Source organism: Thermochaetoides thermophila (genome assembly GCF_000221225.1).
Source record: "Thermochaetoides thermophila DSM 1495 unplaced genomic scaffold scf7180000011814, whole genome shotgun sequence".
NCBI lineage: Eukaryota > Fungi > Ascomycota > Sordariomycetes > Sordariales > Chaetomiaceae > Thermochaetoides > Thermochaetoides thermophila.
In genome coordinates, this window is record NW_006383030.1 from 344,480 (window position 1) to 360,031 (window position 15,552).

At 52.7% G+C, this 15,552-nt stretch overlaps 3 protein-coding genes across 3 annotated transcripts; 2 read left to right on the plus strand and 1 right to left on the minus strand.

Moving 5' to 3' along the window:
• Nucleotides 1-1,660: 1,660 nt before the first annotated feature.
• Nucleotides 1,661-2,858, minus strand: CTHT_0011300 (uncharacterized protein; the record flags this gene model as incomplete). The annotated part of the gene is made up of 2 exons (XM_006691587.1): nucleotides 1,661-2,752; nucleotides 2,835-2,858. The coding sequence occupies 2 exons, from the start codon at nucleotides 2,856-2,858 to the stop codon at nucleotides 1,661-1,663; spliced, it is 1,116 nt and encodes a 371-aa protein (XP_006691650.1).
• Nucleotides 2,859-3,773: 915 nt separating this feature from the next.
• CTHT_0011310 (uncharacterized protein) lies at nucleotides 3,774-7,249 on the plus strand (the record flags this gene model as incomplete). Its single annotated transcript, XM_006691588.1, has 3 exons — nucleotides 3,774-3,782; nucleotides 3,850-4,357; nucleotides 4,434-7,249. The coding sequence occupies 3 exons, from the start codon at nucleotides 3,774-3,776 to the stop codon at nucleotides 7,247-7,249; spliced, it is 3,333 nt and encodes a 1,110-aa protein (XP_006691651.1).
• A 5,704-nt stretch (nucleotides 7,250-12,953) lies between these two features.
• CTHT_0011320 (uncharacterized protein) lies at nucleotides 12,954-14,906 on the plus strand (the record flags this gene model as incomplete). Its single annotated transcript, XM_006691589.1, has 4 exons — nucleotides 12,954-13,034; nucleotides 13,115-13,185; nucleotides 13,281-13,484; nucleotides 13,541-14,906. 4 exons carry the CDS (start codon nucleotides 12,954-12,956, stop codon nucleotides 14,904-14,906), a joined length of 1,722 nt encoding a protein of 573 aa, XP_006691652.1.
• Between the last annotated feature and the right edge of the window lie 646 nt (nucleotides 14,907-15,552).

Here is a 15,552-nt window from a genome sequence, read left to right on the forward strand (position 1 = left end):
ATACGATTTGCCGATCTTTGAGTCAGGATTTTCACAGCTCCCATCCTTTCCTCAGCAACCACGTGGTGGACTGGGACAAGATGCCAAGTAAGCAAAGGATTTTCTGCGACAGGTCAGAAGCTTAATGCATCAGAAGAGATGGAGCTGGCCGCTTGCAAGCTGTTGGCAGCCTTGCAAACAGAAGCAGGAGACCTGTAGCCGTGGGTTACAACAACTGGGCAGGATCCTTGACGACGTGGACGGCCCGCAAAGACGGGACGGTGCATCCGGCTTCCGGTACGCCTGCGCCCTAATGCATGGAGCTCAGGAAAGGGTTGCACGAGCTAAATTGACTAATAGGGAAATGATATTTATTTAGAAGGCGGATTAGCAGTTGAAGCTAACTTACTCGAGCCAAGCAAAAGCCCCTCCCTACAACCCAACTTGCAGAATTGCAGCCCAAAGCAAGCCCACTTTGGCTGGCATCCGACTGGAAGACTTTTTGAAGGAGATCATTGGCTGAGAGACATCTAGAACTGTGAACCTATCAGAATCAATGGCGCCATTCGAAAATGCAAGGTGCACAGTTCAGTTTGCCCTGGAAACCCACCTAGCAAATACCAACCAAGACTGACACTGGAGGCAACAATGCAGTTGTCCAGGCCATTCACAGTGGTCTCAGTCCATGGGATATTCTGGAATAGGTGACATCTGGCAGTCGTTATTAATTGGCCCTCGTCTTTCCTGAACAATGTCGACATCAGAATCCAATACTTAGTGTAGTGCTCTAAATACATAACAACTGGCACCTAACGATATTGTGGAAGTGTTCAATGTAATGTTACTCACTGAAACCCCAAAGGTCGGTTGACTTACCCGATGCAGGCTTCATGCTTGGACAACAAAAGCACTCATGTGCCCAGGAACTGACCTGGTGAACAGCCTGCTCTTTATGTGATGGAATAATAAGGTAAGTGCCAGCCCTTGAGTATGTTCCTCAACAACACTTTCAGCAGCGATCTATGTACTGGGAAGAAGCCACGCAAATTGAGCATATGATCTGTCATTAGAGGGTCCAACTGAGACCTTAGAAATAACTTGGCATGGTGAGGAGGCAAAAGCATCTCGTTAGGTAAAATGTTAAGATCATAGGTGTAACCAAATGACGAGAACACCTCCTTGGTCTCTCAACAGAGGTCTCATGAATTTCAGGGCATGCCACTCCATAGATGCTACATAGAAGCACGTGATTGGCATCTCAAGATCGTTGTATAAGCAGTCATTGCAAGGTTCTACAGTTCAGGCACCGTGAACTTGTTGCAAACCTTCGATTCCCTCGAATAGGGCGGTTGACTGGCTGCCAGCTGACAGTCGCTCAAGAGCAAGATATGCGTTGAGGGGCACAACATTGGTTTGACACTAAACGGCCATTCGCAATTCTATGTAAGTCCATGATTCCAATACCAATATCCTCGAGATCGCAGTCCCTTATGTAGACGACGAGAAAAATGGCGAGCTCGAAGTACAGAATAGGTAAGAAAAGATAACACTTTGGGGAAAATGGAAGCAGTGGTATCAGGATCGGTAACGAGACAGAGAGTAGAAGGGAAAAAAAAAAAGAAAGAAACCTAGCAGCACAGACAGAGTAAGGACCAAGCACCAAACGAATACAGAAAAGCGATCACCCCTTGCTCTTTCCAGATTCCTCGGCAGAAGACTGTCGCTCCTCGACCTCCTTCACCGGAACTTCTTTGTCCACCTCAACTAGGTCGCTTGAGCTTCGGCTCGTGGTATCCTTTGGCGCTTCGGCTGTGAACTCAGCAGCCCTGTTTCCCAAGACCTCTTGAACAATCCGCTTTCCCTCGTCTATCTCGCCGTTTGGAGCTCCGCACGCCATGCACTTCCACAAGCCGAGCTCGGTCAGAGACTTCGTCCCCGGAGGGGCCTGGCCGTTAACAAGCCGGCAACGAGAGCAGATTAGGACAATACGGTTCTTTGCCGCAGTCTCGTCCTCACCGAGCAGGGTGTCCAAAATGCGATCGTACCAGTGCGACTTGGGCTCGGCTGGGGCAGCAGTCATGGTTGCGGGAGGGTATTGCATGTAGGCCGGGGGAGGCCGCCCATCGAAGGCGTTGGGTGCAAATTCGGCGGACACGTCTATCTCGGGCATGGCAGGATTCGCATGGGGTCTTGGTTGTGGCGTAACCGGTCTGGGAACAAGAGGGCGCTGGATATTCGCCGTGGGTGGAGGGAGAATATTGATGCGATTTGCCAGAGGCGCCTGTGTATCTTTTGGCCGTCCTCCTTGTTGCTGAATTCTGCTCTCATCTTCCTCGGCGCCAAGTGTCCCCCTCTTTTCCTTGTTTTCAGGCCCCCCATACTTCTGGAGTAGCTCGAGGGTCGATTCGTACTTGGTAGCATCCTTGAGCTTCTGGATTGTCTTTGCGCGCTCTGCTTGCAAGTCTTTGAGCCTGGAGCTGAGCCTTTTGGTGCGATAGTTGACGAAGTCGGTGATAACGGTGCGCACGACTACGATCAGGATAGGGCCCCCTAAGACAGCTGTCCAATCTACCGCCCCCATATTCCGCCAGCCTACGACCAATATGAGAACAATAGCGTATACCAGATACGCAAAGCCGAGGTACAGCGTGCTGAGGACCATCACCCTCCTTCCTTTCGCACGTGTCTGATCGAGCTGCGTTTGGGCTGCCGTGATCTTAGTCGTAAGCGCCGAGAGCGCCTTTTCAAACGATTCGGGGGAAGTGTCGTCCTTCTGCAAAAACCTGCGTGTAAGTGTGCGTGTTTATGATGCTCGGCGATGTTCGCGCCTGGATGGTCGGCAGGCAGACACTCACCCCCCATGGCCAAAAGGAAACCATTTTCGAAGCCGGTTACGTCTGGCGCATGAATGCAGGATTTGCAAATGATGACTAGGCCTTCTGGAAGGCCAGAAGAGGGGCTTTAGGGGTAATTACGAGGCGGTTTTGTGCTTTCCTTCCATCCATCAGGAGCGCGACGGTGCGACAGTGAAGCATCAGCAGCGAAAAAGGGAAAACGGCCAGCTCACACAGGGTCCAATGAATGAAAGGCTCCAAAATGCATGGTGACTTCATGATTTCTCTGTTACATACATACGTATTGTTTTAACGGGGAATTTGTGCCTTAGGCGTCTCCCCACAATGTCCCTGCCAACGATCCCACATGATGTTGTGCGCAGCCCGCTGCAGCCTTGCACTTTTGCGGCAAGGCTGCTAGGGTCTCTGGTTGTCCCGAGCAGTCTTGGCGTTTCGGGTATCCAGGTGGGTATCCAGTGCGGCTCGATCGCAGCGTGCCTGGCAGACGGGAGCACACCGTGGACGCCGACGGGTTGCAATATTCGACGAGGCCCAACGTCCGCTAAAACAACTGGTTTGGCGGAGCCTGACGCGGGCAGATCAACGACAAGCATCCACATAAATTCATAACCCCGGAAGTGCTTCAAGCCGGCTTTCAATTACTGTAGATCTGCGCATCAAGTCCGGCCAACTGTTCGGCCAGCCAGCCCTCAGGACAACGGCACACAGCATCCGGCTTCCGGCTTGTCGCCGTCTCGCGGCAATCGAATGTTCTTCGGTCTTTTGCCTCCCTGAGCTCTCTCAAACTGTTTCTCCAGCTGCGCCCGCCCACTTGTACCACACTTTGTCCCGAACGCTCTCTAATCTTGAGCCTCAAGTTGACTGCGAACCAGCAAACGGACAGAGCGACTCAAGCACCATCGATTTGCCATCAACATTACCCCCGCGCGATCCGTCATCATGTTCCAGGTTAGAATGCTCAAATGGCATCTCGTGGTCTTCGCCAACGAAAGCTAACTCCGTATTGCCCGCGAAGCGACTCAAAGGCGCAATTGACCAGCGAATTGCTGAAGAGCAGGCCAGGCAGAAGGCCGCTCTCGAAGCTCAGAGGGCTGCTGCCCCGCGTCGTTCGCGATCCTCAAGTGGTGCTGGAGGCCCATCTACTGTCCGCCGTTCCCGGCCAACAGCTAAGACCGGCGACGATGGTGACGGGCCGACAGCCGACCCTGATCCGGCCGTATTTGAGGCGGCGTTCGTGATTGATGACGCCGACGACACAGCGGCCTCCTCGAGGGCGTCAACACCATTGCCGGGAGACAAGATACCCAGGTCTGGAGAGTCCACTGCAAACTCGGGAAAAGCAGGCCCCGACAATCCCACTTCAGGGACAGGCTCGCCGAGCAACAGCGGAAATAACGAGCAGGTGCAGGCCGGTGCCGAGCCTACGGCTAAGACTGCCTCATCTTCAACCTCGATCTCTGAGCTTCCCCCAGAGATCCGAGCGCGACTGCGAAAGCTTGAGAAGCTAGAAAAGACATACCCGGGTATGTTTGCATGATCTGCCTCTTTGGGTCTGCCGCAAACCCCACACAGTGAACACCAATACTGACGGAATGTTAGAGCTGCTCCGATCCTACCGCATTGCACATAGCCGGGCAACGTCCATCGAACCCTTCGAGAAAGCGCTGAGGGAAAACACCCCTTTGACGTCCATCAAGGATCCCGAAGCCCTTGTCGAGTACCTGAACCAGATCAATCTTAAAGGCGATATGTTGATGGAGGAGCTTAAGCGCGTGACAACCGAAAAAGACAGCTACAAGAAGAAAGCTGAAGAGGCCGAGAAAGAACTCACAGCGCTAAGAGAGGAACTTTCTTCCCTCAAAGCAGCAAAGTCTGAGACATCCTCGGGACCCGATGCGAGAAAAGATTCGGGCGCTCCGACCGACAAGTCCGAAACTAGAGATTCACCCTCTAGGTCCAATGAAGGAGCAGGAGATATCTTTTCTTACGAGTCCGAGCTGCCTCAGCTACAAGCCGAAGTCCAACAGAAGACGGAAGAGATTGAAAAGCTTCAAACTGAGGTCAAGAATTTGAGGGATGAGCTGTCGTTGGCCAAAGAGCACAGTGCGTCTCTTGTTGAAAGCCTCGAACATGCCACAAGGGAGCTCAGTGAAACCCGAGATGCGGTTGCCGTCAAGGCCTCTGTCGAAACGCAGCTCGAGGCTAGAAATGCCGAGATTGCCATTCTAACCGAACGCCTTGAGAAAGCACAGTCCAAACTTAAGGAGGTAGAGGAGGAGCTATCCAAGTCGAAATGTGACGCTGCCGAGAATATTAAGGTGACAACGACCCAACTAGCCGCCTTCACATCCCGGAATCAAGAGCTCGAAAGGGAGGTAGAACAGCTCAATCAGGCAAAGTCTTCTCTTGACGATAAGATCAAAGCCCTAATTGCAGAGATCGAAGCTCTGAAGAAAGCTAAGGCCGAAGATCAGTCGCGAATTGATGAACTCACCAAACAGCTCCAGGTCGCTCAGGAACCAGCAGCCACTCCGACAAGCACTCATATCCCGCTAGGGATGCCCATCGCTTCGCCGGCAAGCGGCAGTGGCAGCGGTGGGAAAAAGAAAAACAAGAAAAAGAAGAAGGGCGGCGCTGCAACACCTGCAATGCCTGCTGAGTCTGCTCCAATTGAGGCTTCTGCAGATCAGAAAGCCCCTCCTACATCTGATGGTTCTGCTCTGGCAGAACTACAAGCAGAATTGACGCGCTTGCAAGAAGAGCTGGCCCAAAAGGATCAAAAAATAGAGAGATTGGCCAAGCAGCGAAAGACGGAAGAGGAGCTGCGGGAGGAAATTGAAAACCTCCAAGAGAATTTGATGATGATAGGACAGGATCACGTCGAGGCCAAGGAGAAGATAAAGGAGCTTGAGGCAGAAAAGAAGGCCTTAAAAGAACGCATTGCTGAGCTTGAGAAGGAGCTGATGTCTTCATCCGCGGCCGCAAAGAGCAATGCTGACCTCCTGAAAGAACACGAGACTCTAAAGCAAGAATTTGATAATCTCAAGCTAAAATCATCCACTCTCCAGTCTGATTTGGCTGCCGCTCAGCAGCTAGCTCAAACCCGGTATAAAGATCTTACCGATCTTAGAGAAGTCCTCCAGAAGGTACAGCCAGAGCTCAAGAGTTTGAGGCAAGATTCGGCTGCATTGAAGACTACTCGCGAAGAGCTGAATGCAAAGAACGCCGAGTTGCGCAATCTTGAGAAACGCGAGAAGGAGCTCAAGGCCGAGCTTTCGCGTGCTCAGCGCCTTGCTGCTGATCGTGAGGCCGAGATCAAGACTCTACATGAGAAGGTTGCACAAGAAACCAACGCCCGACTGCGGCTTGAAGAGGAGAAGCGTGTTGCAGGCCGGGACCTTCGCCGCGCTGAAGCCGAGAAGATTGAAATCTCGGCTCGGGAAGAAAAGGCTACTCGCGAGCTCCAGAGGGTCCAAGACGAAGCCAACAAGCTCCGACCCCGTATCCGTGAGCTTGAGGACGAGGTCGCTCGCCTCAAGAAGGAACAAGACGTCCTTCGCGAAGAAGTAGAGCTCAAGATCAACCAGTACACCAATGCTCAGAATCTCTTGAGCAGCATGCGAGATCAGACGGCTGAGTTAACGATTCAGCTCAAAGAAAGCCAGGCACAGTGCGAGAGTCTCGATGAGGAGCTTGCCGAGGCACGGAAGATGCTCAATGAGCGTACACGTGAGGCAGAAACTATGCGACGCTTGCTCGCCGACGTGGACGAACGCGCCGATAGTAAGGTGCGCGAAATGCGCGCCAAGATGGACGCTGCCATTGAAGAGCGTGACCGTTTGGAGGACGAGTCCAGCGCGCTCGCTCGGCGGAAAGCCCGGGAGACAGAAGAATTGCGGCAGAAGATTAAGGATCTTGAAAAAGAGATCAAGGAGCTCTCCGGGGAAAGGGATGACCTAGAACGCAGAGAGAGGGAATGGAGACGTAGGAGAGAAGAGCTCGAATCTATTGAGGAACGCGCCAATGCTGAAGTATCCGAGATGAGGACTACCGTGAACAACCTTCGGAGCACTCTTGATGCCTCGGAGCTCCAAGTCCGAGAAATGGAGAGAAAGAATGCCGAGCTGCGGCGTGCGCTGGACGATTACCGACTACGATATGACAAGCTGGCGAAGGAGGCCAAGTCGCTGCAGGCCAGGCTTGCTGCTCCTTCATCAACCATTTCTGGGCGGAGCTCGATGGAATCAACGAGGTCTGGAAGTGGAAGCACTGCGGCGTCTCAGACGGCTATTGGGACATATCCCGATGCTATGTACCTCAAGACGATCCTGTTGCAATTCCTAGAGCAGAAGGATAATCGTCTAAGGGCTCAGCTGGTGCCCGTGCTTGGAAAGTTGCTAAAGTTTGATAAGTGAGGATCTGCTCGTTGTTTAAATCGGCCGTATGTTTCTCTACTGACCTTGGCTTCTTAGAACCGATGAGCAGAAATGGCTCGCGGCCATCCAGCATATTAGCACACGATAATGCTCAAACTCGGTACCAGCAGGCGATCCGGAGTCCTTCGACGGTTTGTACTATCTCTACAGTGGAGTTGGTCGACTCGCAACATCTCCGTACAAAAACTGGCTATCAGTAGGGTATAGCATATTGAGCTCTCTCATGTCCGCCTGGGACAGTGCGGCGAATGCCGACACCTAGAGCTACGACTAGGTACCTACTGCTGCTTGATGAAGCAAGAGTGCACGCCCTCAACGGAGCAAGCAGTGCAAAAAGCGAGAATGTTGACGGCGCGACATTCTCCTCCATACCAAATCTAATTTTTCGTTATGCCTTAAGTCTAATCGAACCCCCATTCTCAACTGTGTGCTGAACGAAGTAAGAATGAAGCCCCGGTTTGGAAAATTATCGCAGCATTCGGGAAGCAGATGTTTAAATTTTCATGAGCAGGCCACCTGACAGTTTGAAAAACCACACTGACTATACCTGCCTTGGGGCAACGCTCCATCGGTAACCACGTATTTGTCATGAGGTCGTATGGTGACTGGTGAGGAGAGCAGCTGCGCTTCCTGGCTTCAGGCCCTGGGAATGGCTGAGAGTTGTGACCAAGTTGTCAATCCTTGAGCGGGCACCAAGTAAAATCCCAAGAGCATTCAAGTCAACATCCAAGAGAATTCCCCGGGAGACGTGCATTTTCCCGTGTCGGCTAGGGGTCAAGCCTTTGCAGTCACAAAAGGATGTCTTGCTTTTACGATTCCCTGTTACAGAACAGCTTACGAACCGGTCAAGTGATGCGTTAGGGGATCCCATACTTTACTCTTTGACAAATTACGACAATTATGCTCCCAAACCGATCGGTGAGCTCTAAAATATTAGTGATAATTGTGATGTCGGCTCAACCCAGAAACTGTTCCACATAGGTGAGAATGGCCACACTGAACCCGCCATACCATTCCTTCCGGGAGAGAAAACGAGCCATCCGGGGTTATTATTCTGCAGGGTACTATCCCCACGAGTGCCTGTTATATATAACTCCGAAAATTTTTAATGTTTTAACGGTTCGTCTTCGAGTGTTTCCAGTGTTGTTACGCTCTTTTTGTTAGGGGTTGTTTTTTTCTGCCTTGGCTAGGCTGGTGTTTACAAAACCGTCCAGCGCTCTGCATCTTGCCAACCAGCACGAGACGTTCTGCGCGCATAGTCACTAGACGAACAGAAACACTGAGCTACACTAGCTGAACGACATGTAACATACTTCACAAGGCTTCGTCCCATACGTGGCGAGCACCATCATGCAAGTAGGAGATAGCCTTGCGGCTATGTCGACCTTAGAGAATGGCATACGAACCCCTGAGCTATGACAAAAAAAACGAAAATCCTAAGTACAGCAGTTAGACAGCAGTTAAACAGCGGGAGAGACCTCGTCCATTGCTGCCATGTGTAAGAAACTAATAATGGCAAATTGTAACGGCTTCTCGTCACGCATTAAGCAACACCAACTAAGACGACAACGACGATGGGATGAGCCGCCAGAAGAGCCACCATTCTCGTCTTCTCTGCAAACCGAAACACTTAGAATTGATAAAACTCAGCCAAGCGCCATTTAACAGTGAAACCGAGATTATCCATCTGAGCTTCACTCCCGACAACTATTGCATCATGGGCGTTAAGTCTACCAAGGAGAACATGTACCTAGCGTACTACAAGGCTGCTCATACTCTCTCTTACCTTTTTGTCTGTCACATCCGGTGAACAGACACCATTGGATGCTTCCTGACACATCTTGCACAACATACATGGGCAGAGAATATGCTCTCAGAACACCGACTCTCCCAACAACCCTTATGCTACATATGACATAGACGTGGTCGCAGCCTATCCTTCCAACCAATTTTCCAGCCATCTGCACCATACCGGATAGACATTCTCAGGTTACAGGGACGTCAAGTCGGATCTCCTCTATTCCATTCTGAAGAAGCCTCCTCTATGTTGAGGATCACTGCGAACCGCGAAGCGAAGCTCGATGTTTCATGTCATGGGCCAGTTGCATGGAGTTCAGATGGCACCACGAGGGCTGCCATTGATATGAAAGATCCGAGCAAAGTGCTGGTACTGAGTACTACTGGCAATATCGCCCGGTTGCCAGAGAGTGTGTTAATGAGCACATGGACGAAGTAACACAACTAGCATTCTTATCTCCAATAGCTGTTTCTGACGGGCAATGGGCCTAGCCCAAGGTGGTGAAGCTGGTGACCGCCGGACGGGACGGATATGTGCGGGTGATTAATGTTGAGAACAGGACGCCAGGGAGAATTTCGGTCATTGAATAAAAGGCAAGGCGTGGACCAAGCATCCTCCGTGTGTCGCCGAATGGAAATATGATCGTCACGGTCTGGGATCGAGACGTGGTAATGTGGCGTCTTGAAGGGTCCAGTGGCGGGCCCGGCATCGTCGAAACATATGACCTAGATTCTCTCCGACTGACAGAAGGCTGGCCTCTCGCTATGTCTTTGGACTGCCAATACCTGGTATGCTTCACTGTGGCTGTCTTTGATGTTAGCGATCTGTTGACAGGGAATATACTGGGCAGGCATATGTGGGATGGTCTCTTTCGAAACCCTATCACGTCAGCGGCTTTAAACTCAGATGGAACAAGGCTTGCGGTGGGCGATTATGTTGGAAGTTTGGTCATTTTCGAGCTGGTAGATCTGACAAATAGCTAAATCCAACGACGCGGACAGCGGGCTTAAGGCTTGGAGTATCGCAATTGACGATCAAAAAGCATTCACGGAGGAATCCAGTCAGCCAGGCAAGACGGACATCACGATGAGGGTATTTGCTATGATGGCTGGGTCCGGCTCTCGTCCATTATGGCCAGCATGCATTCGCCAGAACTTGAACTCTTTTCCAAGTAAGGGGAGGAGAATTTGTACGTCCTCACTCAAAAGTGGTGCCTCGGAAGAATCGCGGGCTTCATCGACACCAAATTGTCGGGCTTTGGAGTAGCAAGCGGATACGTCGAGCTAATTCGTTGAGCCAGCCAGTCAATAGCAAAATAGTTTTTGTCGCTATGTAACTTTCCAAATGATGGGAATGCATTATCGTTGGATGCAGAAAGCAGGATGGAACGCGGAAGGCTAATGTGTATATCCAAACAATCGGATGTCTAGAACGGTTCTTTTTCTCCTATAGAAGACTGTATCACTGGGGGAGGTGTGGAGCTGGCTTTGGTGACAGTGAAGAATTATCTGGACAGATTGAAAAGGAGAGGCGGCGGGCATTATCGCAGAGCAGAGTAAATATCATCTTAACTCTGGCATGCAACTGGGGACTATTGGAATACGGAAAACGAGTCCCAATGCATGGTAACGGGGGGTTTCATGATATATTAGTCAAGTACCACATTATCTCGGCCGAAATCGAGACGCCAGTATCAAGGGTGGCACCCGATGATGGAAGTCTTCCCCAAACCCACATCGACGTCCGGCAGGCCGAACGAGCTGGGCCCCTCTCTCGTGCGACAACCCCACCAGTATTTCAGCACGGCCAAGCATGTTCCCCGCTTACTGTTGCAGAAGTGCAGCAAAAAGTGGATGCGAAATGGGCCTGGCAGCGCGTAAACGTTTTTGGGATGTTCTAGGCAAAATGAGGGTTTTGAGCCCCCTCCGGTTCTCCAGCTGAGCGCACAACTGGCGGACTGGTCCCGAAAGCAGAAAGGGAATGCGACACTTCGACATGGCTGCTGTTGCATCCGCGTGCTGAACTTTCGGGCCAGGCCGTAAGCCATCGTCGGGACCGTGGGGGGTCAATCTGGGGCTGTCTTCAAAAGGGCATTGTCGGGGCTCGCCAGCGCGCGAAGGAATGCTATCTCTGGGTGCCGGCCGGATCGAGCCGCTGCTGATAAGCAAAAAGACTGCGTCCAGTGGTCGGGCTAGCAGTCGCGTGCCGGTGGCGCTCGCATCTCACATGCGAGCTCGAGTTTGGTTGGTGATGGAGTTTAGTCCTTATCTTATCTCGATACCCTAAAACAGATTGTGGCTTGTGGGCCAAGGCCCTGGTCTCTGTGGGGTGTATGCGTGCGTTGCATCAAGCCACCCGAACCCTGGCCAGGGCACATGAAGTTCGACATTCTGGTTGGGCCGTTAGCCGCACCCACACTTAGCAACGTGGTGCAGCCTTTTTGCTAGGATGCTCGGCCGAGGCAGATGGATCACATCAACAAAATGCAGCATATCGAGCAAACCGACGCTGCCCTTGGCGATGATAGCGCTCATGTTGGGACCCAATTTTCGGCCTGGGACACTTCCTCTCTTTAGGAATGTCACGCCCCAATCACAAGCGTCGCTCCCAGCGCCTGATACCGATCCTTAATCGCAAGCAGGTCGGATGACATTTCCATATCAGCGCACGAGCTAGCGACGTCGTCATGGCCGGTGGCGGGGCAACAGTTGCAGCACAGGGCGCCGGGGACGCAGACTGCATGCAGCTCTGGGATGCGACATGATGTTGCTGCCGCTCTTCTGGACGCCCACCTGGAGAGAGCAGCGACACCAGCAGCAGGACGGCAGCGCGGCCATCACCGACCAAATTGACAGCTCAGCTCGGCCAGCTGCTGTATGGGGCAAGGCAGCGGATTCCTGCGCGATGCCTCAACCCCCATGTGTTCATCCCGTCCTGCCGTCTCTTTCGTGGGGACAGCCAGGTCGGCGACGTGTCGCGCGCTACTGCTGGGTTTAGCCCCCTGGTGCCCTACCTCTCTCACCCCTCCGCGGACACTGGGGCTGGCGAGGGTGTTGTCAACATGTCTCAATCCAGCCCAGATCTCACCCGCCTGATCGTGCAGTCAAGAGGGGCCAGATGATGGCACACCATTGGATGTATGACCAATCGATGGTCTCTCAGCCTGTGGCCGGTTGTGGACTGTCGGTCGCCCATTCTGTCGACTCTGTCGATACTGTCCAGTTGCGGACGCGCCCGCGCTGCCTACCTCGCCCGTTCGCAGCCCACTCTGCCCACTGCTGGGACCATGCCCGCCGGCGATGTCCACTCTGCCAAGACCCAACCAGACGTTGCTCCAGGCTGCCGGGGTCGCCCGGGGTCGCCCGGGGTCGGCCAAGCTGCCATGCCCTGGTGATGGGTGGGGGAACGCCGGGTGTGGTGAGCAGATGGCAGCTCCAATTCCCGAGTCGCGCGCGCAAGGAAGCAGAGAGATAAGGGATTTTTCGATTATTCCTCAACCAAAATTTTTCCCACCTTTCCCACATTGGTTCCATGCCGCTTCATGGGTCTGCCGTTGGATGGCCCTCTCTTCCCATTTGACTCCCCCGGTCCGATCTTTTAAAAGGTTTGGTCGCCGCCCAAGCTCCCAATCCCAGATCTCGCTCATAAACGTCGCCGACTCTGGTCCTTCGGCTTTTGTTTTCTTCTCCTCTCCCCGGGTGAGGCTTGGAGAAGTCTTGACTACCTGGTCTAAGTTTCCGGTCTCTCCCTCGGTCTGGGCTCACGATCGAACCCGATTTACAGTTTTTCGCGCCCTAACCGCGGCCCTCACCCATCGATAAACACCTCTCCCTCTCTCGCCATTCTTGATCGCTTTGAGCAGACTATCAACCCAACACAAAAAAAATGGGGTGGGTTGAGACTATTAACAGAAGGATAGCGACCAGCCCGGTCGGTCGCTGGTTCAAGCTTGAAGGATGCGGACATGTGAGATTCCCTCCAGCAAAACGGTTGCCGGTCGGTCTGAATGAATACTAAATGATATGTGTTTTATCCCGATAAAACAGCCCAAGGAGAGGAAGGGATCCTACTTCTTCACTGAGATGCGTGCCGGTCTGGCTACTTTCTTCGCCATGGCGTGAGTCGAGACAAAAAGCCTTCCATATTGCCCCGCTACGCGTGTGGCATGGAAGATTTCCTGTGAAGATGAGGTGCTGAGACTGTGTGTCACAGCTATATTATCGCGGTCAATGCCAGCATTGTTGCTGACAGCGGCGGTACCTGTGTGTGCAACGAGCCCTCGGAGGGCCCAGGCCCTAAGTGTCTTGACAACGAGGAGTATGCTCTGTGCAAGTCTCAGATCAAGCGCGATCTGATCACTGCTACGGCTGCTATTTCTGCTCTCGGCAGCTTCTTCATGGGCTTGTGCTCTAATCTGTATGTTTTGCTCGCCTGAAACATTGACTGGACCTCAGCTGACATCTCACTACCAGCCCCGTCGCCATCGCTCCTGGTATGGGTCTGAACGCTTACTTCGCTTACACTGTTGTCGGCTTTCACGGTTCGGGTCATGTCAGCTTCCAAACCGCACTCACGGCAATCTTCATTGAGGGTTTCATCTTCTTTGCTCTGGCCCTCTTTGGCTTGCGCCAGTGGCTTGCTCGTGCTATCCCTCGCTGCATCAAGCTGGCCACCAGCGTCGGTATCGGTCTCTTCCTTACCATCATCGGTCTGACCTACTCCGAGGGTATCGGCCTTATTGTCGGTTCCACTGCTACCCCTGTTGAACTGGCCGGCTGTCGCCAGGAGCTTCAGGTTGACGGGGTTTGCCCAAGCTATGCCAAGATGCGCAGCCCCATGATGTGGATCGGCATCTTTTGCGGTGGTGTTTTTACCACCATGCTCATGCTTTACCGCGTCAAGGGTGCCATCATTGCCGGTATCATCCTTGTCTCCATCATTTCGTGGCCACGCAATACTCCCGTCACCTACTTCCCTTACACTGCGGTTGGCGATGATAACTTTAACTTTTTCAAGAAGGTCGTCGACTTCCATCCAATTAAACATGTGCTGGACGTGCAGGAATGGGATCTCAGCGGCGTCGGCGGTCAGTTCGGTCTGGCGCTCATTACTTTCCTCTACGTCGATATTCTCGACACCACCGGCACGCTCTATTCCATGGCCCGCTATGCCGGCCTCGTCGACCCAGTTACCCAGGACTTCGAGGGTTCCACCTTTGCCTACATGGTCGACTCCCTAACCATCTCGATCGGCGCCATCTTCGGCACTCCTCCGGTCACTGCTTTCGTCGAGTCTGGTGCTGGTATCGGGGAGGGTGGCAAGACCGGCCTGACAGCCATGTTCACGGGTCTCTGCTTCTTCATCTCCATCTTCTTCGCTCCTATCTTCGCCTCCATCCCGCCGTGGGCTACTGGCTGCGTGCTTATTCTGGTCGGCTCCATGATGTGCCAGGCTGCGGCCGACATCAACTGGAAGTATATTGGTGACGCTCTTCCCGCATTCGTCACCATCGCCTTGATGCCCTTCACCTACTCAATCGCCGATGGTCTTATTGCCGGCATCTGCCTCTACATCCTGATCAACACCCTGGTTTGGGTCATCGAGAAGGCCTCGGGCGGCCGCATTGTCCCCCCGAACAAGGACGAGAAGGAGCCTTGGTCTTGGGGTGCTGAGCACGGCATCCTGCCGAACTGGGCCAACAGCCTCATCAAGGGCCGCCTGCCGTGGAAGAAGCCGGAACCAGCGTCGTCTGACGTCACCGAGGGCCAGTATGTGATTGAGAACCAGCAGGCCCCTTCTGACAACAGCCCGGCCGAGTTGCCGGAGAAGAGGCTCTAAATAGCTGCCCAGCAGTATGAGTAAGCAGTTGACGGATTTGCTACTCACCATGAGGAGCGGAGAGTATCATGTGTGTGTTACTGGGTGAATGGAGCTGGTTTGTGCTTTTTGAATGGGTTATTCCACATATATTAGCGATAGTTTTAATAGGCGGAGTGAAGATACCCAAGGAACTAGTTATGTTGCCATACCTACTATATTTCCCTTGCTCTCCGACACCAGAGTGATCACCACTACATGAACTCCATCCGCCATGTTAGCGTAATTCCTCGGCCAAGCTTTTGTGGGAACCAACGCACTACACTGTTCCACACGTACATATCATATAGCAGCCGTGTTGGATAACAGATACACCGTAAGTACTTCACAAAAACCCACGTAAACAATTTATTGGAAGCTGAGCGCCGCGGGGCGACATCTATGGATGAGATCAGTTTTTACCCTACACCATGCTAGCTAACCCGAATGCCAACCAATGCCTTGGGTATATGACATATGGTCGATGATAAAAAGATGTGCAATAGTCAAAGGGGGACAGGATTGGCCAACGATCCGGACCTGACAAAGCCCGGCTCAGGCACCAATCTCCCAGGGATTGGTGGCGGGACACTCATCTAGGCAAGGTACCTAAGTTAGCAAACTTCGA